Source organism: Brachypodium distachyon, chromosome 1 (genome assembly GCF_000005505.3).
Source record: "Brachypodium distachyon strain Bd21 chromosome 1, Brachypodium_distachyon_v3.0, whole genome shotgun sequence".
NCBI lineage: Eukaryota > Viridiplantae > Streptophyta > Magnoliopsida > Poales > Poaceae > Brachypodium > Brachypodium distachyon.
The window spans coordinates 46,413,325-46,439,360 of NC_016131.3; the positions used below are offsets into that span (position 1 = coordinate 46,413,325).

General features: G+C 44.4%; 4 protein-coding genes across 4 annotated transcripts; 3 read left to right on the top strand and 1 right to left on the bottom strand.

Annotated features, from left to right (window-relative positions):
- The first annotated feature begins 6,580 nt into the window (after positions 1 to 6,580).
- LOC112270239 (protein FAR1-RELATED SEQUENCE 5-like) lies at positions 6,581 to 9,096 on the top strand. The gene is made up of 5 exons (XM_024458148.1): positions 6,581 to 6,739; positions 6,839 to 6,939; positions 7,039 to 7,434; positions 7,505 to 7,682; positions 9,037 to 9,096. The coding sequence occupies exons 1-5, from the start codon at positions 6,581 to 6,583 to the stop codon at positions 9,094 to 9,096; spliced, it is 894 nt and encodes a 297-aa protein (XP_024313916.1).
- A 758-nt stretch (positions 9,097 to 9,854) lies between these two features.
- Positions 9,855 to 13,315, top strand: LOC100829056 (hydroxyproline O-arabinosyltransferase 1). Its single transcript, XM_010229657.3, has 8 exons — positions 9,855 to 10,319; positions 11,324 to 11,391; positions 11,472 to 11,673; positions 11,761 to 11,858; positions 12,018 to 12,087; positions 12,188 to 12,259; positions 12,341 to 12,454; positions 13,019 to 13,315. The coding sequence occupies exons 1-8, from the start codon at positions 9,930 to 9,932 to the stop codon at positions 13,088 to 13,090; spliced, it is 1,086 nt and encodes a 361-aa protein (XP_010227959.1). The 5' UTR covers positions 9,855 to 9,929; the 3' UTR covers positions 13,091 to 13,315.
- On the top strand, positions 13,307 to 16,747 carry LOC100831220 (putative glycerol-3-phosphate transporter 5). The gene is made up of 2 exons (XM_003564162.4): positions 13,307 to 14,764; positions 16,019 to 16,747. The coding sequence occupies exons 1-2, from the start codon at positions 13,840 to 13,842 to the stop codon at positions 16,534 to 16,536; spliced, it is 1,443 nt and encodes a 480-aa protein (XP_003564210.1). The 5' UTR covers positions 13,307 to 13,839; the 3' UTR covers positions 16,537 to 16,747.
- Positions 16,748 to 17,404: 657 nt separating this feature from the next.
- On the bottom strand, positions 17,405 to 23,353 carry LOC100829354 (receptor-like protein 15). The gene is made up of 4 exons (XM_010231619.2): positions 22,955 to 23,353; positions 20,058 to 20,213; positions 19,856 to 19,924; positions 17,405 to 19,738 (listed from the first exon to the last, which is right to left on the bottom strand). The coding sequence occupies exons 1-4, from the start codon at positions 23,307 to 23,309 to the stop codon at positions 17,577 to 17,579; spliced, it is 2,742 nt and encodes a 913-aa protein (XP_010229921.1). The 5' UTR covers positions 23,310 to 23,353; the 3' UTR covers positions 17,405 to 17,576.
- Between the last annotated feature and the right edge of the window lie 2,683 nt (positions 23,354 to 26,036).

Here is a 26,036-nt window from a genome sequence, read left to right on the forward strand (position 1 = left end):
CTCCTCGCGTCTCCTTCTAGCAGCTGATGAAGCTCGAGAAGCAGCTAGTTCTGATGGCGGTGCGAAGGCACGGGTCGACGGCGGCGGCGTTGGCAAGCAGGCTGTGCCGCGGCGGTCTTTGTTGGGGCTGAGAGTGACATCGCCGCCGTCGCCCGTGCCGAACGCGCCGAGGTCCAATGCGGCGCCGGGCCCCCCGCAATAGAATCCATCTTCTCCGGCTCTGCATCCTGCAAAGCAAAATCCTTGTTCTACGGCGCACGTACGGTTTTTGCTGTGCGGCGTCGCCCTCGACGGTGGTGCGCGCCGGACCATTCCCTGTTTCATCATTCATGATCATATATAAGTTGTGTTATATACGAACTTACGATGTTCTGGATAGATTACCTTTTGCAAAACCGTCCTCTTGATGAGGTGTGTGCACCGTGCGCTTGTGCAGTGGTGTCGTTGGACGACGACTGGACCGACATTACGATTGTTCACTGTAGACTCTCGAATCATTCCCCGTTTTGGATTTGATTTCTTGTACAATACAAAAGTTGATGAAGTACTTTGTGTGCAGTTGGGTAGTTTGCAGTTTTGCACTTTGTTTTTCCCCAGAATTGAGCTTGGTTATTTTTGGGCATCTTTAGGTCTAGAAACGTGCAATGGGGGTAGTTTGCACGTTCTGAAGCCCAAAGTCACCCATAATTGTTTGGTACATTAAGAGGAAGGGCATACGTTTTTGCCCAGGCTCCACTGACTGGCTAGCTCCGCCACTGGCAAAAGATGAGCATTATGAAAAAAAAAACATTGCACAGTATTCTGGATGGACACAACGACCCAGGAAAGTTGGTAGTAAAAATTGTTTTTAGGGCCTATTTGATTTAAACTATTTTCACAAGTTTTCTTGTGGATTAAAATCCTTCGTATTTTTTCACAACTGGGAAACAATTTTCAGCGAAAACCAGGAAAAAAAATACAAAACCCCCGGAGATGGACACAGAAATTAGTCACTTATCTACGAGACATCGACCGACGTCGTGCCGGCCAAATGTGTTCAGGGTCACCTCTCAGTTGGCAGGTCATGATCGAGCGAACGCTCGTGCGGATGTTGTTGTAGCTGGCAAAGCCTGGCATGCACCCGGCAGATAAACCAACCGTGTAGTATTCGTGTAACATATCTCTGTGGACATTGATCCCCTGCCCGCGGGCTGCGGTTGCACGCTTGCTGAGCACTGCTACCGTATGAGCAGACAGCACAGCTCCGTCGAGATCCGGCAAACAGGCCACACGCAACTCTCTCTCAGCGGCCAGAGTTGATGACCCCAATGTAAGCGAATTTAAGCTAGATCACGAGTGACATTAGAATAACACGCGATTAAACTTATCCTGATGCCAAGGTCCATGCTACTGTACTCCAATTATATTGCTCCTCGAACCTCGATTTGGTTAGTTAATTTGTAGCTAAATAGCTCTACGATTAACTAGTGTTCATGGAGCTGGAGTAGCTTTGTTTTAACGATATTCATATGCACTTTTTGTCCATGTGTGGCGCCAGCCAACAACGTACAGCTGGATCGATTCGAGATAATACGGTCTGTATGGCCCTTCGAGATAATACGGTCTGTATATACATGCATGCAGATGCAGGCATTTCATATGCATTGCAACGACAAGCAGGTAGTGTTTCAAGGTCGACCTAGGCGACCGAGCTGGGTGTTGGATTAATCAAAGATGCGCGCGCCCAGGTCAAACGATGGATGCATCCAATGTCACCAGCAAGCCAGAAGCGAGCGCAAATTGCAATTAGAAAACCCCCTCGCACGGCTACACGAGCTGCAATTAGCACGGCTTAAGATGCACTTGAAGTCCTAAACCGGTGGCAGCTCGAGCTTGCAGTTCCAACTTCCAAACTAGTCCCAATCTGCCGCTGGATTCCAGATAGACGGTTTGGCACTCGTGGCCACGGGCTCGATGCTTCGTCTATATATTCAGCTCTCTGGTTGACGAGCATTTGACACACATCTCTGGGAAATACGCTTCCTTCCTCCATGAGCTCCCAGAAAATCTAGCTAGCTGCTATTCGAGGTTCAGACATTAGTTAGAGCAGCCGCTCGTCGTTGTCGAATACCACCATGGATCGGAGAGCGTTGGCCTGGTTGCTGCTCGTCCTGCTGGGTTCTTGCACGATCCCTGCAGCATGCTCCTCGCGTCTGCTCCTTCCAGGTGCGTAATAACTGAAGAAACACTGAACCCTGCCTGCCTCTTTTGCGCTGTTTGGCCTTCTTTGAGCTGCAGTTTATGATGAACTCAGGGGATTGTGCAGTGTCGGATGGCAGCGTGGAGCCGGTACGGGGCGAGAGGGCGGCCGGGGGGACGATGCGGTCTCTGCTGAGGACGACGTCGTGGCCGCCGTCGCCGGTGCCGAACACGCCGAAGTCCAGCGTGGCGCCGGGTACTCCCCCGTCGCTGTTGGCGTAGCGGAGTCAGAGAGCCGGCCGGCCGATCGACCTATATGCCTTCTTCCTCCGAGATCCCGTCGTGTCCGCTCGATCCTGTACATGCTCTGCTCTGCTCTCTGTGACAACCGTTGCAGACAAGATACGGTCGACCACTGTTGTTGATCACCTCTGCTACACTGTTGTTGATCATCTCTGCTGCGTACCGTTGCCTCGACGTTGGTGTGTTGTCATGTGAAATGCTATTTTCCTTCGTTCACCAAACTTTGGAAGGTTAAAATGGACTACTAAAAGTTCTTACTCTTTCCGTCTAACGAAGAATGTGTCAAATTTGACTAATTCTTTTTTCGAACCAGAGTCCAGAGGACTCAATCCATTGATTAAAAAGAATAGAGTTGTCCAACTAATTAACGGAAAACCGGGTAAAAACCGTAACAAATCCCGTAGCACCGTCATGGAACATGACCGCGCCAAGGACCACACTGTCCGACCTGGCCACCCACACTCACTCAACGCACACTGCAAGAGGAAAAATTGCCGTCGAGGTTGCACACAAAAGTCATCGTCATCACACAAACACTCCTCCTGAGCTGGCGACTCCGACTCCCCCCACCAACATCCAAGAACGGAGAATCTTTCTCTGTAGGCACCGAAGCTCGCGTCGGCCCATGCCAAACAGTCGGCCACCCTCGTTAGCTAACAAAAGACGCCGATTCTGATGGCGAGCTTCAGAGCGGCAATATGCAAGGCCTGCGCCGAACAGGGAACCTAGGGATCAGACCACCTCTCACCAAGTCATCGTCATCACGCATCACTCCTCTGAGCTGGCGACTCCGACTCCCCAACGAAGAAGCAAAACCAACCCTAGAAATCCAACGGACACGTCGAAAGACCGACAACCAGAACCATCGCCACAGCCCAACCTCCGCTCAACACCGTCATCGATGCCACAAAAGCCGCCAACGGACTCCTAGTAGACAAGCCACCCACAATCACTGGACCCATGGCAGGTGCGAACTCCAAAATCGATGCCACCAAGGAGGGATGCGACGCAAAGAGCGTTGCCATCGCTCGATCCAACACTGGATCTCAGGTTTCCCTCGGAGCCCACTCAGTGAGAGCAGCAAGGCCGAAACAACGATGCCTTCAAGAAGGTAACGACGCCCACGGACATCGCCATCGTTGGCCCCAGCAAAGGCCAGAGCACGGCTTTCACCGAGCCTATGCCACTCTCCACCTCGCACACGCGGACAACCGACCTGCAAGATCCAACGCTACGCACACCGACGAAGGAGTAGCGCCAGAAGCACATGGAGCCTGCCATTCGCCACCGCGTCACTGCCGACCACCAAAACTGCAGCACCGCCGCCGCATCCAGACTCCAGATCCAGCCGAAGCCGACCCAAGTCCAGCCGCAGGGAGGCAGCCGCGCCGCCCCAGCCTCGCCGTCTGCCGTTGCGCCGCAAGGACAGCCTGCCGCCGGGTCGCCCAAAGGAGCCCCCTCGCTGCTGGCTACCGCGAGCGCCCCCTCTGCGCCGCCAACCGCCGCCGCAGGCCCATCCGCTGCCCGCGCCGCGCCACCTCCGCCGCACGCCCACGCGCCGCTGGCCACCGCCGCCATCAGCCCTCGCGCGTGGCCCCGCGCCACACGAGATCCGCCCGCAAGAGCCACTGGAAAAGGCCCCACCACCGCCGTCCGCCGGGCGGGCTTTGCCCGCCGGCTTCCTCCGACGATGGCGAGGGGAGACGAGGACCCGGGGGGAAGGGGACGGCGGCGGCTAGGGTTTCGCCCGAGCCGCCCCCGAGAGCGACGCGGGCGCAGGGGCGCAGGAGCTATCTACGCAGAGCTCATGTGAAGTTGGTTTTTTTGACTAAATTTGAATGCATCTATACAGTAAGTCATGTCTAGATACATTCCAATTTTAACAAACTTGAGACATCTTTTGTTGGACGGAGGGAGTACATTTTTTGGAATGAATGAAGTAGTTGCATAGGATGTCATGGAGAACAGGGGTCATCCACCTCGTGCAGGTGCCGCGAAAACCGTTGTAACTCGTAAGTGTCCACTTCGATCTTACTGTGAAAATACTACTCCTCCCTCAGTCCCATATTAAGTGACTCAAGTTTGTGTATCTATATAATAAAATACGTCTAGATACATGTAATAAAAAGTCACTTAATATGGGACAAAGGGAGTATATAATCATATCGCTGACGATTCTAAAAACAAAAGGTCACCGTGGCATGGCACGGGATATGACCAAGGAGATTTCCAAATACGAAAACCACTTTAGAGATCCAAATGAATGTATGCGTACATTTGAAGTTTCAGGTTCCTGAAGACTAAAATTGAACCTTCCCAAATTTCCCAATTGGAATAGAAACTAAAATGAATGTAAGGGGGCCGTTTGCTGTGCAATCACCTCATTAATGCAATCGTGCAATCAAATTAGCGTTAACAATCCGATCTGCTGCCTGCGGCTACGATTCTCACGCGGAGATCCCACCTCCAGTTCATTTGCTCTTTGCGAAAAGCCCCTCCCACCGAGGCTTCCCTTTTGTGAAAAACCCCCTCAGTCTATCTCCTCCATCTTCTTCTCCAGCCTAATCATTTCTTTCCCAAACAGAACGATCTTCTAGGTCGTGCTCGATGCACCGCCGCCCGCCCGCCCGAGACATTGGTTTCATCCGTGCGTCCACTGCCGGCAAGAGATGCGCATATCTTGCACGATTAAGGGCCACTGAACGTCACGGCATCCCGTGCTGCCATCTTCTGTCCCTGTCTCTGCCCCGTCTCTGTAGGAGAACTCAATTAACAATCTGCGATACTCTCTCAGGTAACAACACAATGATCAATGCATGCATAGTGATTCAAACTCACAAGATCAGTGTTGTGGAGACTATATCCACCAGGCACTGTGAGATTTGATTCACTTATGAATTTTACCTTCTGCACAAGCTAATGGTCAAAACAGCCCTGCAGATTATGGAAGCTAGCAACAGCAGTACCATGCCTGCACATGCTTTTGGTGATTATCGATCACATATCGACTCCTCACTGAATAATAACGATGGTTTCAGTACACCCAAAAGAAAAACAAGCACACCCATATGTGTGAGTTTGTACTGACTACAATCCATGTAATAATTTTAATTAGCTTTTAATTAAGATAGATATGCAATGCTCTACTAATTAACTTGTCTTTTGCGTTGTTCCAGTGTTCAACATTCGTACCCGAGTGTGATGATGAACTGAAGCCAGTGGTTAGGATGACATTTGATGATGTTGAATCCGTGGAAACTTTTTACAAGTCATATGCACATCACGCTGGTTTCGGAGTCCGTAATGGGCAGCAGAGGCTAGTAGATGATGTAGTTATTTGGAAGGCTTTTTATGCGCAAGGCAAGGATATAAGTAAGAAAAAGGTACAAATACTACTCATCCCTTGAATACTGGAAAGAGAACTGTCGATCCCTCAAAAAAAGATAAAAGTAAGAAAAAACATAAGATGAAAGAATCTAGATGTGGATGTGATGCTCGCATTTTTGTGAAGAAGACCAGTGATAACAAGTACAAGATAGCTTCATTTGTTGAGCACCACAATCATGGACTGGTGACACCTAGCAAGCATCACCTAATCAGATCCAACCGTCGAGTCAATGAGAAGGCCAAAACCACACTTTACTCATGCCACAAAGCAAGCATAGGCACTTCGCAGGCATTTAGATTGCTTCATGTCAGTGCTGGTGGTTTTGAGAATGTGGGATTCACGAAGAGAGATCTACAAAATTGCTATTGTGAATTCAAAAATAAAATCAACAACTGTGATGCTCAAATGTTTGTGGACCAACTGGGTAGAATGAAGGAACTCAACCCAGCATTTTACTTTGACTATGACGTGTATGAAGATGGTAGGATGTTGCATGTTTTTTGGGCAGATGCCACTGCAAGGAAAAACTATAGTCATTTTGGTGATGTGCTTCCTTTTGATTCAACATACACCACTAACCACTACAATATGATTTTTGCACCTTTCACCGGAGTCAATCATCATATGCAATCTGTTTTTTTTTGTGCCGGGTTCGTAGTAAATGAGAGAATTGCATCTTACAAGTGGTTATTTGAGACCTTCCTAAAAGCTATGGGAGGGAAAGAGCCTAGACTTATCATAACCGATGAGGATGCTAGCATGAGGGAGGCTATGAGTGTTGTTCTTCCAAATACGAAACACAGGTTGTGCATGTGGCATATTATGAAAAAACTTCCTGAAAAGATTGGTCCTCACTTAAGGGAGGAACCCGTATTTTGGCTGAGGGTGAACTCATGTGTATGGGGTTCAGAAACAGCCTAGGAATTTGAATCGAAATGGCCTTCTTTGATTTCTCATTTTCAATTGGAGGACAATGAGTGGTTGGCTACTAGGTACAAGATTCGCAAGTCATGGATTCCAGCCTACTTCATGGACATATTCTTGGCAGGGGTTCTTAGAATGACGTCAAGGTCAGAGAGTGCTAATTCATTTTTTAACCGTTTTATTGGTCGGAAGCTCGCACTCGTGGAGTTTTGGCTTAGGTTTGACACAGCTTTACAATGTCAAAGGCAAGAGGAGTTGATAGCTGACAACACAAGCATGCATACAACGCCTCAGATTCTAACAACGTGGGGAATAGAGAGGAAAGGCAGTGAGCTATTCACACATGAGGTGTTCAATGAATTCCAAAAAGAGGTAGTTGCTGCTAGAGAGCATTGCGATGTGCAGGGTGCTGAACTTGTAGACGGGGTGAAAATTGTGGCCATAACCGATGCTTCCAAGAAGGTCAAAGAAGTCTGCTGTAACACCTCAACCATGGTAGAGAAATGTTCCTGCATGCTATTTGAGTCTTTAGGAATCCCATGCTGCCATATTGTACGCTTCTTGAGGGCTGCAAAGGTTGAAGACAGTAATGAACTGCCGAACCACTATGTCCTCAAAAGATGGGAGAAAAACTGCAAAAGGTAACATACATATATGGGAAAACGTGGTATTTTATCATAACTAATGGCTGACATGAACAATATTTTGCAGGGATTGTGTGTATGATAGCGAAGGCAACCTACTTGCGGAGAAGCCAATCGATTCCATTGATGCAACTAAGAGAAGAAAGATTTCAGATGCAAGCAACAAGTTTGAAGCTCTCATTCAAATGGCTAAGAACTCTGATGAAGGCATGGACTTCCTCACAACTAATTTGCTCAATATGGAGGTAATCCATCTCAGTTGGCTCCTGCTGTACCGATTACCAGGCAAAAAGAACACGAGGATTTTATTGGTTGTATCATTCCGACTGAAGTTGGTGTCCTCCCACCAACTGATATTCGTACCGAGGGAAGAAGCAAGAGAATAAAGGGACATGGGGACACAGGTAAAAAGAATGAAAGTGGACAGGAAAAGAGAAGGAAGTGCATGACTTGCTGGGAAGTTGGTCACGACAGTCGTAATTGTCCGAAAAAACAACTTGTCAATTGAGATTGCTTAGTTTCATTTTTTACTTCAGTTTCTGTCATATTTGTGTATTAATTTGACTCAGGCTGTAATCTCAAATCGACTTAGCACTGTGGTTAAAAAGCACTACTCAGATTGTTTTGTTGTCGTTGTTTTTTTGTTTAGAATGAATTTGTCCTTGGAACAAGAGCACCAGAGGAACCGTGATCCTCTTAAGTACTGTTCTATGGATCGGAAAGTATTGATACTGTTCATCAACAAGCCAAAATAGTGAAACGCTTGATTTATAATGCTTGTTCAAAAATGATAATCTGAAAAATTGTTCTTTGATATGTATAGAGAAAGAGATGTGCTTTTTTAACTGAAACAAAAGAAGGACATGCCATCCAGAAACGTCAGAAGTGTCATGAACTTAGAATCTTGTAGCTAGTCTCATAGTACTCCTGGTGTTCAGTTCCTACAATTTGTTATGAACTCTAATTAGTCATCTGAACCATGTCAGTTCAGATCATTCCAAGGCTTATTTTAGAACATATTCTGCATGACAGAGAGAGAGAGCAACGGGAAAATATAGGCAGAGGAGGGTTGCACAGGCCACCGTGACGTCCAGCTCTTCTCTCTGGAGAAGAAGATCAAAAGCCTGGTGGTCCTTAACCAGCGTCTCGGGCGGGCGGCCGGCGACGCGTCGAGCGCGACCTAGAAGTGGTTCTGTTTGGGAAAGAAACGATCAGGCTGGAGAAGAAGATGGAGGAAATAGACTGCAAGGGGGTTTTCACAAAAGGGAAGCCTCGGTGGGAGGGCTTTTCGCAAAGAGCAAATTAGCTGGAGGTGGGATCTCTGCGTGAGAATTGTAGCCTCAGGCAGCAAATCGGATGGTTAACATTAATTTGATTGCACGATTGCATTAATGAGGTGATTGCACAACAAACGGCCCCGAATGGTAAGATGCAAAGACGGACCTAAGTGGTACAAACCGAAATAAAATATACAGTAACATGGAAGGAGTTTTCAAATTACAACACCACGAGTGAAAACATAGGCAAAACTGTATTTTTCAACCACTTAAGCATTTGTGTAAAAAGATGTACATTCTTGTTAATGTTTTTTATATTTAGGTTAAAGGGAAATGCTTTCCTCTAGAGGCTGTGGTGGTGTACGAGACAATAGATCCGTAGCACTATAATTGGTTGATCCTTTTGCATTAGGCTTAATCAAGTTAATGGTAAATATTTCCTAGCTGGTAAGGGTCTTAAGCAAGATGATCCCCTTTCTTCAATTCTGTTCAACTTGGTTGTTGATGTTCCTTAGAAAATCCTTGCTAAAGCTACTCAAAACAATTTGATTAGATGGCTGCTTCCTAATGTGATGGGCATAATTTTTTATTCTAAAACTGATTAGTTTAATATAATAGCCAAAAAATATTTTTATTCTAAAACCGATTAATAGCAAAAAAAAAAACGTTGTTTGGCCTTAGGCCGGGCCTAGGCTGTACTTTACGCCCAGCCTAAAACTCGGCCCGGAGCAAGGTATCGGCATGTATAATATCATCTTTTTCTTTGAGCAGAAGGTGGAATATGATATAAATCTTAAGCGGTTGTTAATTTGCTTCAAACAAATTTCTGTACGCAAAACTAACTATTTGAAGAGTGATCTCTTTTCACTTTGCGGGAAATTGAAGAGTGGTCTCATGACTTTAAACTTTGACGCTAATCAAATTTTCTGTTGTAGATTGATGCTTTTCCTTTTAAATACGGATGTGCCTTTTCATTAAATGAAGATTTTTTTACCACTCATTAAATGAAGACTTTATTTTTTGAAGACATTAAATAAAGTCTTTGGTGATAGTTCAAGATCAAAAGTGAGCTTGTTATTCTTTTCCAGAAAAAAAATAGTTACCCAACCGGATCAGGTGTTCAGATCGCTTGCTTGGCGTAGTGTTCAGGTTTTGCCTTCTGGGGCAGCACGCAAAGACAGCCTACTCTAACATCTCCCGTTGCAGGCTTCAGCCATGGCCGCGCCGTGCGGCCGCGGAGCGCTGCCGCTCGTCCTCATCGCCCTCTCCGGGGCTTTCCTCACCTACAACTCGCTCCTCTCCTCGCGCTCCTTCCTGCCCCTCCCCTCCACCTCCTTCCCCGGCGCTACAACCGCCTCCTCCTCCTCCCGCCGCCTCGCCGGCGGACGGTGGCTGTTCCACACCGCGGTGACCGCGTCCGGGTCCGTGTATAACACGTGGCAGTGCCGCGTCATGTACCACTGGTTCAAGGAGGCGCGGCGGCGGCAGGGGCGCGGCGGCGAGATGGGCGGGTTCACCAGGATCCTGCACTCCGGGAAGCCCGACGAGTTCATCGACGAGATCCCCACCTTCGTCGCCGACCCGCTACCCGAAGGGACGGATCAGGTACTGCGCTCGGTTGCTCTGTTAGGTGAAACGGCAATTCTACCTGGTTGTCCGGTGCTTTTTTTTTTGACAGGAAGATTGTTAGTTCTCTGGTTTGTTGTTTACTATAGTTAGTTGGGTTCTCGTGGAAAATCGTTAAATTAGGTGAAATCGAGAAATGTCCGACCTTGTTAATGCAGGATCATGTGAATTGGTCGATATGGATCAGTATAGATAGGAGCAGCTCTAAAACAAGATCATTGTAGGAGTTCTTCAAACTATCCACACACTGGTTGTTTTCACTTTCATGCTCAATTTCAGCTCCATAACACTAACATGGTACGATTTTCAAGAAAGGAAACACTAATGATTTTGTTTTCTGAAAATGGTACCAATATGATTTTGTTTTTTTTCAAAATGGATGTCTGAAGCCAGAAGCCCTGCATTCCTGCTTCACTGGATAGGTTGAAACAGAAATTATATTCCACAGGAATATACAGGAGCACTAAAACTTGTGAACTTCTGTACAAAATGACAGCTGTCCTACTTTGCCTAGTACAAACATGTGGGGATAAGTACTTGTGGATATGAGAAAATGGTGAGGCCCAGGTTGGTGGAAAAGACTGACTGTCAGCTAAGGTCCATGTGGTGAGTTTGCCGTGCCAAGCGGGTAAACAGGATGGGATGTTGCTGCTGCCTACTGTTCGTGATCTCACGTCCAAAGCAAGAACCATCGATGTGTGATGCCAGCTGCTAATAATCACGTGGTCAGTACTCAGTAGGTCTCTTATCATGATAGAATCCTATGGTGGACTGGAAGTCATTATTCAGTTTTGGTGTAGCGACTTCCAATATACTGATGGATTAACGATTCAAGATGTCTCGAAGTTTGTGACCGAGTCTTAGTACTAAGAATGTGTAGTATTGTTATCTTTGCAAATGTTTATTTGCTTTTCTGTTGCAAAATGTTCCCAAGATGCTGCTTGTTGATTTTTCTCTTAACAGAGTTCATCCTAACATCTCAGGGATACATTGTTCTTAATAGGCCCTGGGCATTTGTTCAATGGCTCCAGAAGGCAGACATACAGGAAGAGTAAGTTTAGTAAGTTCAAATAAAAAGCATACATCAACCTTCAAATTCAGTATTTTAGTTGATTTTCATATGTATTGCAGATATATCTTGATGGCAGAGCCAGATCATCTTATCGTCAAGCCTATTCCAAACTTATCAAAAGATGGCAGGGCAGCAGCTTTCCCTTTCTTCTATATTGAGCCCAAAAAATATGAAAAGGTGTTGCGCAAATATTTCCCTGAAAATGAAGGGCTAATCACTAACATTGACCCCATTGGAAATTCTCCTGTCATCATTGATAAGGTATTTTTTTCTCCATGGAATATATTCAGCGCATTTACTCATACTGTGAATTGATTCAATTATATTATCTTCTCATTGATTTGCTAGGAATCTCTTTCAAGGATTGCACCGACATGGATGAATATTTCGATAGCAATGAAGAAAGATCCTGAAGCAGATAAATCTTTTGGCTGGGTTCTTGAAATGTAAAGTTCTGTCAATCAATATCTTATTTCCACGGTTTTCCAAACCTTCCAATCCAGCTTTGGGAAACGCGATCTGAATCTACTCTGATGTTTATTCTAGTTCATGTGCAATGTACTGCATATCTGACTATACTGATATTTCTATGCTCTTATTCACAGGTATGCATATGCTGTAGCATCTGCTCTCCATGGAGTGGGGAACATCTTACACAAGGATTTCATGATTCAGGTTTAGTATCTGGTCCATTACTTCATCTGCATGTAACCATGCATGTTATGGAACTTGTGCAATTCTGTTGTGAGCTGATAATTCCATTCTGCTGTTTTAGCCACCATGGGACTTGGATATTGGTGATTCATTTATTATACATTATACTTATGGGTGTGATTACGATATGAAGGTATATATTTCTTATTTTGATGCAAAATTTCAGGATTCATCTTATAAGTTCATCCTTTAACCATGTTCTTCTGTGTACTAGGGTAAATTAACTTACGGCAAAATTGGGGAGTGGAGGTTTGACAAAAGATACTACGAGAATAAACCTCCTCCTAGAAATTTGCCATTACCTCCCAATGGTGTACCTCAAAGCATGGTATGTGGTCCAGCTCTTCCTGCAGATGTTTATTGTTAACTTTTCCGCTTGATGACATTTTTCTTGTCTTCCGACTTCCCACTGAGCATTGTTCTGGCAGTCTGGCTTGTCTCTACTGTTCTTTTTTCTTTCCGTGGCAAAACCATACTCTGTTTTGGTTACCTAGCCTTTCAAGGGAGAGTTTGGTTGTGTTAGTTAGTACACAATACGCACTAAAAGACAGAAAGGGTGGATTGATATAGTTACTGGTGTTGCAAATCACTACCAGGCATCACCATTGCAGTAATCATTGGTTACACATTTTGTCAGTTTCATGGCAGAATAATACAAGGCAGTCGTCATTGTTAGGGTATAGTAATCCTTCAGATTTATCATCCAAAGCAATGGCCATTTTCTTGCTATAACTGCAATAGGAATACCTTCCCCGTTCATTTTTGTTCAGTCAGTTAAGGTATCCAAATGTGTTAGTATGCTTAAGGATAATTCACAGTTACTGCACAGTCCTTGTTTTGCTATACCTGCTCCCTTCGTTAACATGTGTACTGGATTTTGTGTTGTCCACAGATCACCCTTGTGAAGATGGTTAATGAAGCAACAGCCAACATACCCAACTGGGAATCTTATGCAGCTGATTGACCTTGTTACAATCTGGTACCTGGCTTGTCAATTCTGTTTGCGCGACTACCATTCATTCGGTCAAGATGGGATAAACTGCTCGTATAAGCTTATCCAGTGCCATGGACTCCATATATTTCTGCTCGAATTTGTCAGCACGCATTATGGCCTTGCCTTGTGCAAATGCAGCAACATAATCCCTTCAGTTACATAAACACATACATTAGTACCTAACATATTTTAGGTGAGAACTGCAATGTAAATGTTGTGGCGTCTAAGAGAAGTAAATGAGTGAGAGTTGTGTTGAGCTCTTCTGGTTCTGCATTTCTGATCCTGATTCCTGACCTCATTCTGATATATTTTTCCTCGTTCTCAGAATTCAAGCATAGATTGTCTTTTATGAAAAGTGCACTTCTTGTTTTAACATCTGCATAGTACAGCTGAAATGCATAATTCAACTCTCAAATTTATTGACTAATGCAATTTGTTGACTCTGAAAAACTAATATAGCTACTGTATTTACTTATTAAACCTTGTACATTATTTTTATTTCTTGTACATGAAATCAACAACCTTGAAAAATAATTCACCTTTTTGGATTTCCCAATTTAAAAATAAAAAAATTCCGGTCAACGTAAAAGAGCAGTCAATTCCTTTGTTCTTTCTTGCTTCTCCGGTTCTCCCAGTCGTCTCCCCAGATCTCAACTTTCCTTTTGCCTCCAATGCCCTCAAGCCCTTCAACTCCTCCCTAGCGTCGGCTTCCTCCTCCGATGGAACCGGCAGCGGCGCCAGCCTCCCACGCAGACCTTCACAGCGGCCATGCCGCCGCGAGGGGCTTTCGGTCGCGCCAGTACGCGGCGCTGGCGCTCACCTTCGCCGCGTACGCCGCGTTCCACGCCTCCCGCAAGCCGCCCAGCATCGTCAAGGCCGTCCTCTCCGCCGAATGGGCGCCATTCTCCGGGCCCCGCGGGACCCACCGCCTCGGCGAGCTCGACGTCGCCTTCCTCTCCGCCTACGCCGCCGCCATGTTCGCCGCGGGCCACCTCGCCGACCGCGCCGACCTCCGCGTCCTCCTAGCCGCCGCCATGGTCGCCTCCGGGGCCACGTCGGCCGCGCTCGGCGCGGCGTACTTCTTTGACGTCCACAGCTTCCCCTTCTTCCTCGCCGCACAGGTCGCCAGCGGCGTCGTCCAGTCCGCAGGATGGCCCTGCGTCGTTGCCGTCGTGGGGAACTGGTTCGGACACGCCTCCCACCGAGGCACCATCATGGGGCTGTGGACCTCGCACACCTCCGTCGGCAACATCGCCGGCTCGGTTCTCGCTGCCGCCGTGCTCGAGTTCGGATGGGGGTGGTCGTTCATGGTACCCGCATTTGTCATTACCGCGCTTGGAGTGGTGGTGCTAGTGTTTTTGGTTGCTCACCCGAGTGATGCTGGGTTGGAGCTGGATAAAATGGAGATTGAGATGAATGGGGATGGTGGGGAGGAAGTGGAGCTTCTTGTCGAGGAAAAGAAAATTGTTGAAGGGGATGATGGCGAGTTGGAAGTGGAGATGAGGTGTCAACTGCCTAGAGCCATTGGCTTCTTGGAGGCATGGAGATTGCCTGGTGTTGCGCCATATGCATTCTGCCTATTCTTCTCTAAGCTTGTTGCTTATACCTTCCTCTACTGGCTGCCATTCTATATCCGGAACAACGGTACGTGCTCGTACTCTGTTAGTTGATCCTGCAGTAACAATTTTTAGTTGATCCTGCAGTAACAAACTAACAGTTGCAAAATATCACCTTGTTTTGTGCTGTGCTGCTTACTTTTGTGAAATTGGTGAAATTGGGTAAAATCCAAAGCATGGATTAGTTTTTTTGTATTGGAGGAAACACGTTCAACTAATCGATGAGAATAGACAGATCCCAAGTTATTTATTTACAAGAAGCTGCAGGGGTGAAAAACAGCAGAAAAAACACAATAGCTTCTTGTTGGACAACAATTGTCCTCAGTTCCGTGATAATGTGGCAGATTGATTTTCCATGAAAAAAAAACCAATAGCTTCTTGTTTGACATCATTTGTACTTATATTTAAAGGAGCACTGTGTTACTTTGCCGAGCAGTTCACTGTAGGAGGTTAAAACTTTCGTAAAATGGGTGAAATTGGGTAAAAACAAAGCATGGTTTATTTATTTATTTATTTTTTAGGAGAAGACAGGCGCTCGACTAATCGATTAGAAGAGGTAGAACCCAAGTTACTTCGAAGAAGCTGAAGTGGCGATAAATAGAAGAAAACACCCAACTGTTTGTTGATTCTACTTTAGCAGCATTTTATAGTACTCCCTCCGTCCCAAAATAAGTGACGTGGATTATACATACAAATCCACGCCACTTATTTTGGGACGGAGGGAGTAGTATTTTCACTTTAGCATGGCGATTAGCTGGTGGCTTCTTGTTGGACAACAATAGTCTTCAGTTCCGTGATAGGGGCCGATTGATAGTGATTCTTAGGGATCCATCAGTTCATTGTCGGGTGTTAAAACTTTGCAAATTGAAGAACCCAGTTCATTTGAGGGAATGCTATCAATAGTTCAATACCCATGGATATGATGTTGCTGAGTGGTTTGTTTTAGGAGGTTAAAACTTTTCATTTTGAAGCACCCTACTTTTGTTAATTGGGGTGAATGCTATCAACATCCATGGATATGCATCATTATCTGCCTAGTGATATGATAATAATTGACACACCTGATAAATCTAGCTTATGATAGTAAGCTATCCGTGCTTCCTTCGTTTTTGTTATTGAAGTTATAATGCTAAGGAGAAAAATACAAGCGACAGGTGCCATGGAGTGGTTATAGTTACTTTCTTGCAAGCATTACTTTTTAGTGAAGAACTTCTCCAAAGTACCATTTCTAATTTTAGCTTAAACATTATGCGTACTTATGTTAAATGTCCCAATGTTGCAGCTGTAGCAGGCCAGTTCTTGTCACACAAGGCTTCAGGAGTTTTATCAATTGTATTTGACATCGGAGGAGTTCTAGGAGGGGTTTCAGCTGGTTTCCTCTCAGATGCAATAGGTGCCCGTGCTGTAACATCAGCTGTGTTCCTTCTCCTCTCAATCCCTGCTCTAATCCTTTACCGGACATTTGGAAGCATATCAATGCGCCACAACATCGGCCTCATGTTCCTCTCTGGCTACTTCGTGAACGGCCCCTACTCCCTCATCACCACTGCAGTGGCTACGGATCTTGGTACCCAAGATGCTATCAAGGGGAACTCTCGAGCACTGGCGACGGTCTCTGCAATAATCGACGGCACTGGCTCCATCGGCGCGGCTATGGGGCCCTTGCTGACGGGGTACATCTCCACCAGAGGATGGAACAGCGTGTTCTTCATGCTGATCATGTCCATATCAATCGCCCTAATGTTTTTGATACGCATAGCGAGAGATGAGATAGTTAGCAAGATCGGTGCCAGGCATTAGGTTGTGGATGATGATGCTTCTGAATTGTGGTGGCTTAGCAAGAGTTGCAAGCCTGTAGGCGATAGGTTACGGCCATTTCTTGGTTCATGTATGTGGGTTGGTTGGTTGCACATAGCTTGTACATGAATCAAAAGGCTGAATATACAAATGTTCCTTTTTTTCTGGCATGAACACACCATTGCCATGTTAACGTACGTGGAGTGTTGAATTATGGAGTGGGACTGTTGAATTAGCAAAAGTGAAGATCAATACGTACAATACAATAACAGATGTTGGTATCATCGCATGATCTTGAATAAATTAGCACCCTTGCAGTTATGTGACGCCAGCTTTGTTTTAGTCATGTTACATGTGATTTTTATCACCAGAGAAGCTGATCCCTCTAAAATAACCATTTGTCCCTAAATATAAGAAGCACTAACTTTATTCTAAATCAAACTTCTTCAAGTTTATAGGAAAAATCTACCAACATGCATAGAAAAAAAAAGGAAATTTAAGCACCCAATGTGGAAGAACATGGTACACTCACTCCTTTTGTGAAGATTCATCACAGGATTCACAAATGCGAAGTACTCCCTCCGTCCAACAAAAGATGTCTCAATTTTGACCAAATTTGAATACATCTATACGCTAAGTCATGTCTAGATACATCCAAATTTTAACAAATTTGAAACATTTTTTGTTGGACGGAGGAAGTACACAAAGTTATGAACTGACTAGTCCCAAAGATTCAAACAGTTCGATTATATAACAACATAAAGATAATCTGAAGCTTTCTGTTCCTATATCTAAAAGTTTTATGAAACAAAATTTCTGGTTAGACTGACAATAGCCAATAATCTTATGATGGAGGGGTCGGTTTAAAAAAAAAAAAAAAAAAAAAAAAAAAAAAAAAAAAAAAAAACCAGAAGACACAGAGTACTACAAGTTCGCATCCATGTAGAACTACCTGTATTTTGTCAACAATACCAATACACCTCTTATGTATTTTTTTTTTCTAATAGTACCCCATACAATTGGCTACATCGGGAATTGTTCAGTCATTGTTGTCCGACAGACACACGAATCGGTTGCTTGCTTCCACAGAATTTGCTTGTGAACATAGCCAACTTAACCATTACAAAATCACTGAACCTGTCCACAGCTAGAAACCAAGACCATCGCCAGCTTCTCTTGAAGTAAAGCACGGCCAAGGAGGTCCAAAAACCAACCAAGTAGAACAACGCTGAACAACCAAACTGTATGATATCGCCAACTCTATCATCATCTTCATGTCCTGTAGTCCGAGGACTCAATGACGCCGTATAGCAATTCTTCAGCAATGGCGGGCCACAGAGATAGGGATTGCCTTCGTAGCTGTTCTGTTCAAATGTGATGAACTGCCCCTTTGTTCCCGGTGTAGTACCAGACAGGTTGTTGTATGCCACCGAGAAAATTGCAAGGGAATGTAATGACACTAGCTCTGGTGGTATTTGACCTGTCAAGTTGTTGTATGATAGATCCAAGCTCTCAAGGTTACTTAAACTCGATAAGGACTTTGGTATTGATCCATCCAAGCAATTATCCGAGAAATTCAGTGCCCGTAACCAGTTCATTTCACCTATACTTTCAGGAATCGATCCTTTTAACTGGTTCGAAGAGAAATCAAGTCCAGTCATGTAGTTGAGGATGTTTCCCTTATAATTGTCCTCCCTGCTCTTGGTCATGAATTCCTCTTGGTCTGGTAGCCCCACAACATTGAACAATGCAGGAAATGTTCCAAAATCGGAGTGGAAATCGAAGAGACCATCATCTAATCCCATATTGTACAAGCATAAAGGTAGTTGCCCGGATAGTTTATTATGAGATAGATCTAGCAGCCGCAAATACCTCAAATTGCAAATAGTGTCTGGAACAATTCCTTCGAACATATTTCCTTGCACTAACAGTACTTTTAAATTTGGAAAGGACGTGTCTATCAAGTTTGGAAGGATACCACTGAATTGATTTCCCCTTAGATCCACTGTATATGTATGTGTGTTTACAGCTCTCGATGACAAGGGAATAGGAAAGGTCCCATTTAATCGATTATCACTCATATGGAGATGGTCAATATCCGGTAAGCAATGAACTGGACCAGAAAGGTTGTTTTTTGACACATCGAGAAACACAAGTTTTTGAAGCCTGCATAATTCCAAAGGAATTGATCCAACCAGTGAGTTCCCTCTTAAATTCAAGATGGCAAGTTCTGAGAGTGCATCTATGCAAGTAGGGAGAGGGCCTGCCAACTTGTTATTGCTAGCATCAAACGTCATAAGCTTCTTACTACCACATATCTTCTGGGAAATTTCCCCGGTGATTTCATTGTCACTTAGCAATACATGTAAAATGGAAGGTAATAGTATTTCTTGAGGGAATGGACCATAGAAATGGTTTCCGGAGAGTTTCAAAGCAATGATGTTTGACATAGTTCCAAGAAAAGCAGCCCCGATATTATCTAAGAAATTGTTGGAAGACAAGTCTAAAAATTGTAGACCCATGTAGCTAAAGGCAGAAGGAAAGGTGCCCTTAAAAGAATTCCCTGATAAGGCTAGGTATATCAGATTTGGTAATGTGGTGTTGATGCCCATAGGTAAGTTGCTTAGACTGTTGCCAGATGCTTCCAACCATCGCAAATTATAGTGCACCTTGGACGGAAGAAAAGATCCTGTAAAGGAGTTACCATTAAGAACTAGGTGTGACAGGTTGACATTATTCTGTATTAACCATGAAGGGAAGTAACCACTTAGGTTGTTATTAGAAAAATCAACCAGTTCTAGTGCATGTTGATGCAACAAGAAACTTGGTACAACGGCAGAATTGGCATTAAGGTTGCAATCATGCAGCCCTAGAACCTGGAGCTGAGCTGATAGATGCGTTGCTGGATTCTCAGTTTGCACCTGAAAATGTTTATCGCTGCTTCCAATGTTCAGGTGTGTCAGTTGGCTATTATTTGAGAAGGAATTCAGAAAGAGAACTCCTTCAAGACTGTTATCGGAGAGTGAAAGCTCAACGAGTGATGTGAACTTTGCAAAGCTAAGAGATGGGAACTTTAATGTTAATATATTATTTGACAGATTGAGAATTCTGAGAGAAGTTAGCTTTTGGATGCATAACGGAAGTTCTCCAGATAGGGAATTGTGACTGAGATGTAACTCTTGAATATCTCCCATATTGCAAATATCTGTAATTGAAAACGCTTCTTAGTAAGGTCTTTACTTGCTATGCAACCACAGCCGTATATATAGTACACACACAATTGTGCATTGTGTCTAAATCATATATCAAATGAAATAGTCACCTGTAGGTACGGTGCCACTGATTTCATTGTTGCTTAGATCAAGAGTATCCAGCTTCATTGTGCTCAACTCTGTACAAGAAAGTGAGAAACAACACGGTGAACCATGAGAAATGATTTCCAAGGTGTGGTTGGCAGTTGGCACAAACGGAACCAAAGAAAACGGGTAAACGAGTCTTCATGATGGGAGAACTCAAAAGCTCACGTTTTATTGTAAGATTGGAGCTGAAGTAATTTTCACCGAGCAATAGGGACCGTAGGGATAAAATTGTAACTAACATTGGGATGCTATTGTCATTTAGCCTATTCTTGGATAGATCAAGAACTTCTAATTTCTGTAATTTCGACCATACCTCAAAGCCTGCATAACAGGAATAAAACAAATCAACGTATGAGGGGAAAAAGATCAACATAATTCAATTGGTTGTCAATCAGAAAAATACACGAAGTTCAAGCAAAAGAACAATTAAGTCAAAAGATGCAAGAGGCCAGTTCTTTTCGGCTTTAGCTTCTCCAGAAACGTTTGTAACTTCTATACTCATAGAAATTGAGCCTCAGTAGAACTGTAAGTCCATTCTGAATCCTGAACGTGCTTGATCCGACTTCGGCCAAGAATTATAATACCATAAAAAAGTCCTAAATTTTCTTAAACAATTTATCTTAACCCCAGTTCTGTTTTGGACGGTGGTCTTGTATCTGGGGTTACTAAAACTGAAAAAACATTTATGCATGTACACGATGCTATAGAATAACACCTTTAAAAACCTCGTCCTAGAATATGACGATCTTATAGAGAAAAAAGAAAGAAATTGATTTATCATTGTATTACGGGTACATGATACAACTTATCATATTTTTATAGACAAAATTTGCAGGTTCTTATTTTACAGCATTATACTTAGACCCATGATTTAGTTCAAAAATATCAAAAGGGGATGCATGGGAAAACACCCTCCAAGCTTTAGTTTGGTTCTAGAATAAATGAAAATAATTCACAGACATACAAAATACGTACTGCAAAATAGAAGAGCTCTTTTACGGTACCCTTGATTTAATATAATCCGTTCATTTGTCCCGATCAAATGGTTAATATTATCTGGTAGTCCATCCTCAATCCCACGGAGTACCGAATTAAGAACACTCGGAGTACCTCGAGTTGGAGGGCATAACCGTAATTATGTGGGTTGGCGTGGTCTTTTCCCGTGATGCAACTTAGAAAAAAAAAGGAAAAAACATCTTGCACTGGCGAAGTAGACGACGCCGCTGCGCCAGACGCCGCACCGCCCGATGGCTGCTCCGGCGGCAGAGGGACGAGGCGCTGCCACGATGGGGCGGACAAGGCCGCGCTCGAATGGTTGCTGGGCATGAGAGGACGAGGCGCTGGGCCGGTGGAGCGGACGAGGCCGCACTCAAATGGCCGCTGCTCAGGAGGAGGCGAGGCCGCGACGCGCGGCGATTGGACGGCTGCGCCGCTCGATTGGGCCGTCACCGCCTCAAGGGACGCTGCGCCAGCGGAGGGGACGAGGCCGCTGCGCCCCGCGATTGGGCCGCCGCCGCCTCAAAAGCCGCTGCGCCGGCGGAGGGGATGAAGCCGTCTGTTGTGTACAGCACTGAGAGGGCCATCATGCCAACAGCATCGATGGTGCTTTCCAGCGGGCGGAGAAGAGGCGACCCAGCCGGCGGCGATCCGGCCAGCAAGGGGACGGCGACGACCCTGGATCAATCAGGATGGGGTGCATGGCGAGACTGCCTGATGGAATTGGCTGGGGCGGTGCTGCGACTCTGCGCTTCCCAGCACTCCAGCCAGCGAGCGGACGCTGAGATCGGGTATGGGTGGGCGCACAGCTGCTCGACGGAGACGAGGAGAGGGATGACATGAGAGGAATTTTTTTCTCCAAATTATACTCTAAAATGACCAAGTTACCCCTTTCTACGGACAGTTAGATATGTTTGGTGCTCTGACATATGTTTTCGGAGTACCGGGGTACCGTAAAATTACTCAAATATAAAACTTGGAAAATCAAGCAAGCATATGAATGTTTATATAACGCAAAAAAAAGGAGCCATCCATTAATGTCTCTTCTTCTTTGCAAGTGACGTAGATGATCATATTTCATATTAAATAACTTTTCAGGTTTTTACTTAGACCATGCAAAATCTTCGTCTAAAACGGTCTAGTACGTGTTTAGGACAAATGATTCTTGGAAGTTTGGGTTTAATATATTTTTTTACCGGAAATTGTAACATTTGGGTTTAATATGAACTCATAGTTTAGGATTCTATTGGGTCCAACACAATAGCATATATGGTTTATGATGGATATATAGCAATGATAAACAACGCATCAGGTACACGTTGGATGACTGGGATATATAGCAATGAACTATAGTTTGAATATAACATGTCAAAGATATGACTCCAAAGTTCAGACCATAAAGCCTAAAAGTCTGGAGATTGTATGAAATTTTAGCAAAACACCAGAGTATCTTTTAGTCCATGTTAAGATTGTATTTATATTTTCTTGAGTTGTATTTGTAAGGACTCACAACCTTAATTTTTCTTTTTTTAGCTTGATATTGTTTTTTTTCTTCTTTGTTCTGGCCACCCAATCAAAACAGAGCGCTGAAATCGACCAATCGTACAACATATTTTGTAAAAGTGTTAATCTCTATCTTTGTTGTTAAATATAGGACCATTCTAGTTTTGTTCTAAGTCAAACTTTTAAAGTTTGACCAAATTTACAGAAAATCAATCAATGTCCACAACTCTAAATTAGTTTGATTAAATCCTAATATATAATATATATTTTCATAGCATATAGATATTGTTATATCTTTTAGAACTTTGGTGAAACTTTAAATGTTTAACTTATGATAAAAATAGAACAACTTATAGAAGTTTAGGAACCAAGTTGCACAAATTATTTTAAAGCAAGCATGTGATGTACTCCTTCCGTTCCATAATTGTTGTCAAAATATTACATGTATCTAGACGCTTTTCAAGAATAGATATATTCATTTTTAGGCAAATTTGAGACAAGAATTATGGGACGGAGGTAGTACTTCAAAATTGTTCAATGCATGCGGAGAGGTAATGAACTACCTGCACCAGGTTTGCATCCTTCTATATAGAGGTCCCTCAGGGACAGACTCCGCAGCTCTTGAAAGGGAAGGAACATACTAGTGTTCAGTAGCCCCGGCACCGAGTTAGAATACACAAAATCACTCAAGTCGAGGCCCGTGACGATACGGCCTGTGAGGGAGGAGTCGCAGGTCACCCCCTTCCACCGGCAGCAATCTGTGCTATTCCAGTCGGACGGTGAGTAACCCTCGTTCTCGAGCTCGTTGCGGATGTACAAGAGCGCAATCCTCTCGTCCTGCGCACAGCCCTCGCACCGCAGCAGCAGCAAAAGGCATACGATTAGCATGGTCAACCGGGTGGCGCCGGGGCGCAGCATGGTTCCTCTGCAGCTCGTTTGCTGCGATCTTGATATATCTTGTGTACTAGTTATTCCTGCTCTTGCCTAGCAAAAGTGCATCTGGATCGATCCTTGACTTATATATGTCTATCTTTTTGTACACAGTGGCTAGAGACTCCCCGGAATTTGTCCTGGTCGCGGCCGGCTAGCTTTTAATATGCATGTAATCTTTTTGTACGTACACAGTGGCCAGAGACTCCCGGACTTTGTCCTGGTCGCGGCCGGCTAAATTTAAAAGCATGACTCCGGTGGGCAGATAGCGGTACGTGCGTGGCAAGCCTTCTGCCGGCCAGCCGATCTGTGCGCGCGTGTTTGCGATTGTTCGTGTTGTACCGTGATTTATCGAAAAAAATCTATTCAACGTAGGAGATATAAAAATAATATTAGATACGATTTTTTAATGTATGAGATAAACGAATAATGTTTACAAATGATTTTTTAGGTGTCCAACGGCAATATGTAATGTGTAGGCCACCCGCCCGCCCACACGGTTCTGAGGTCCGAAAGATGGTCACTGTAATGAAGGTTTGGAGAGAATTAGAGCAAGAAACGAGTCTCGACTCAATATGGCTCAGCCAGCAGTTCCAACGACTACCGGTGGAACAAGTGCAATTTTATTAAATATATTTAGAGGGAATTTTATTAAACCTAGTAATTGCCAATACAAACTTAACACTGGACATGGTTGTTTTTTTTACAGCAAGAACCCCCGGCTTTATTTAATGGAAACCAATGTTACATCATTAACAAGAAGAGGGATTATGCCAGAAGGAGGACTGTCCATCCAGGTCCCAACCGGCGAGAATCTGGCCTGATGAGCTAATTCATGAGGGACTTCATTTGAGTTCCGCTAGAAAAATCTTTTAAAAGATAGAAGCAATCCTCAAAGATAACCATCGCAGGCCCATAGCACTTTTCACCCCGGTGCAGGATCTCAACCACAGAAGAATTGTCTGACTGAAGAACAATCCTGGGGCAGCCCATTCCTGCTGCAAACTCCAGACCTAGCTGAACTGCCGCCGCTTCAGCCATGACGACATCTGAGACAAGTTCGAGTACATCATTTGCAGCAGCCACAAACTCCCCCTCGGGCGTTTCGTATAACAGCACCAACTGAACCAGTGAGCTCATCTTCCGAGAAGCTTGCACCAACATTGATCTTCACACAGTCAGGGGCTGGTTTTGTCCATGTATCAAGTTTCATCACAGCTTTGTGCAAGCTAGCAATGCAAGAGTTGCGGACCATGGCCAAAATGGGAGAAAGCAGAACTGGAGGCAGACATAGTAGGTTCCTGGTGCACAAACCGTCGTCTCTGCCACCAAAGGTGCCAAGCCGCTATGGCAACGGTTTCATGGAGATGATCAATCCTAACCTCGGAACGGAGAGGGGAACATAGAAATAATTCAAGCATACTCGGTCCCGCTCTATCATGGGAAACAGCCTCAGCAATGACGTCTTGGAGATCAAGGTTAGTCCACACCTCAGCAGCACGAGGACATTGGAACAGGACATGAGCAATGTCCTCAGGACCAAGCTTACATTGCGGGCACTATGGATTCACCTTCATATGACGATTTGCAAGCACATTATTACAGGGCATAGCGTCCTGTGCACTGTGGATTCACTGTGGACATGGATGTTTGGTCTTACACTTGGAACAACGTTAACTTACTCCCAGCTAAGGCATATCTTGCACAGATTGGTCACCTGGATATCCCTAATTCCATCAAATGGTTCTGGGATAGCTGTTGCCAGCTGAAACACAAGTTCTTTTTCTGGTTACTCCTCATTGACAAACTAGACAGCAGAGCAATGTTCATAAAAGGCAATTCCACATTCCCTCTTATGACGTTTGGTGGCAGAATTTTGAAGGCTAGATAACATCTCTTTTTCAATTGCCCATTTGCCAAAGCATGTTGGGAATACATTTGCCCAACTTTCTCTGCTAAACAGAATGTCCACGACAATGTGATCCACTTAAAGGAAGAGCTCAAAGTCCCATTTCACCTAGAAATTATGGTCCTGTGTACTTGGAGTATCTGGAAATCCAGGAATGATTTCATCTTCAATAATATTCAGCCTAGCTTCTATAGATGCAGAAGACTCTTCAAGGAGGAATTAATCTTGTCTTTCATAGATCTAGGGGAAAGAAATATGCCAACTTTGAGTCTTGATTTAAAATCTTAGATAATTTTCTTCTTTTTTTTGTGCTGCCCACCTCTGTACAGTTACATTTTGTTTGCAATATATGGCAGTGGGTTTTTTAACCTACTGTCTTGTGAGTTTACGCGTGTATTTGTGAGCTTCTGTGTTTTTACGGTGTTTCCTCAAAAAAAATAGAGGTAACTATTTGTTAGTTTAAAGTATTAAGATTTATGTTCATATGTGATCCTGGTTCGCATTCAGTCATGCATGGTATTGTTGGTTGGTGTTCTAGTGCGTTGAGTTGGGGTGTGTTACGCGACTCTGTACCGTCCTGCGTGATGGGCCAAGTTGCAAGCGGTTGTAATCGTTTTTTATAAATCGCCCAATGTTAGCTGGAAATTCCGTGGCTGCATGAAGCTCAATTGTGCAGTCGAGGTTAATTTCCTGATCTCCAGACGAAGATAAAAAGATAAGTTCCACGGTATGATATGTGGTGTCTAGCTTTAAGTTTGTTTTATTGCCGTGAAACCCAGGAGTTCTGTCATGCGATATTAGACGGA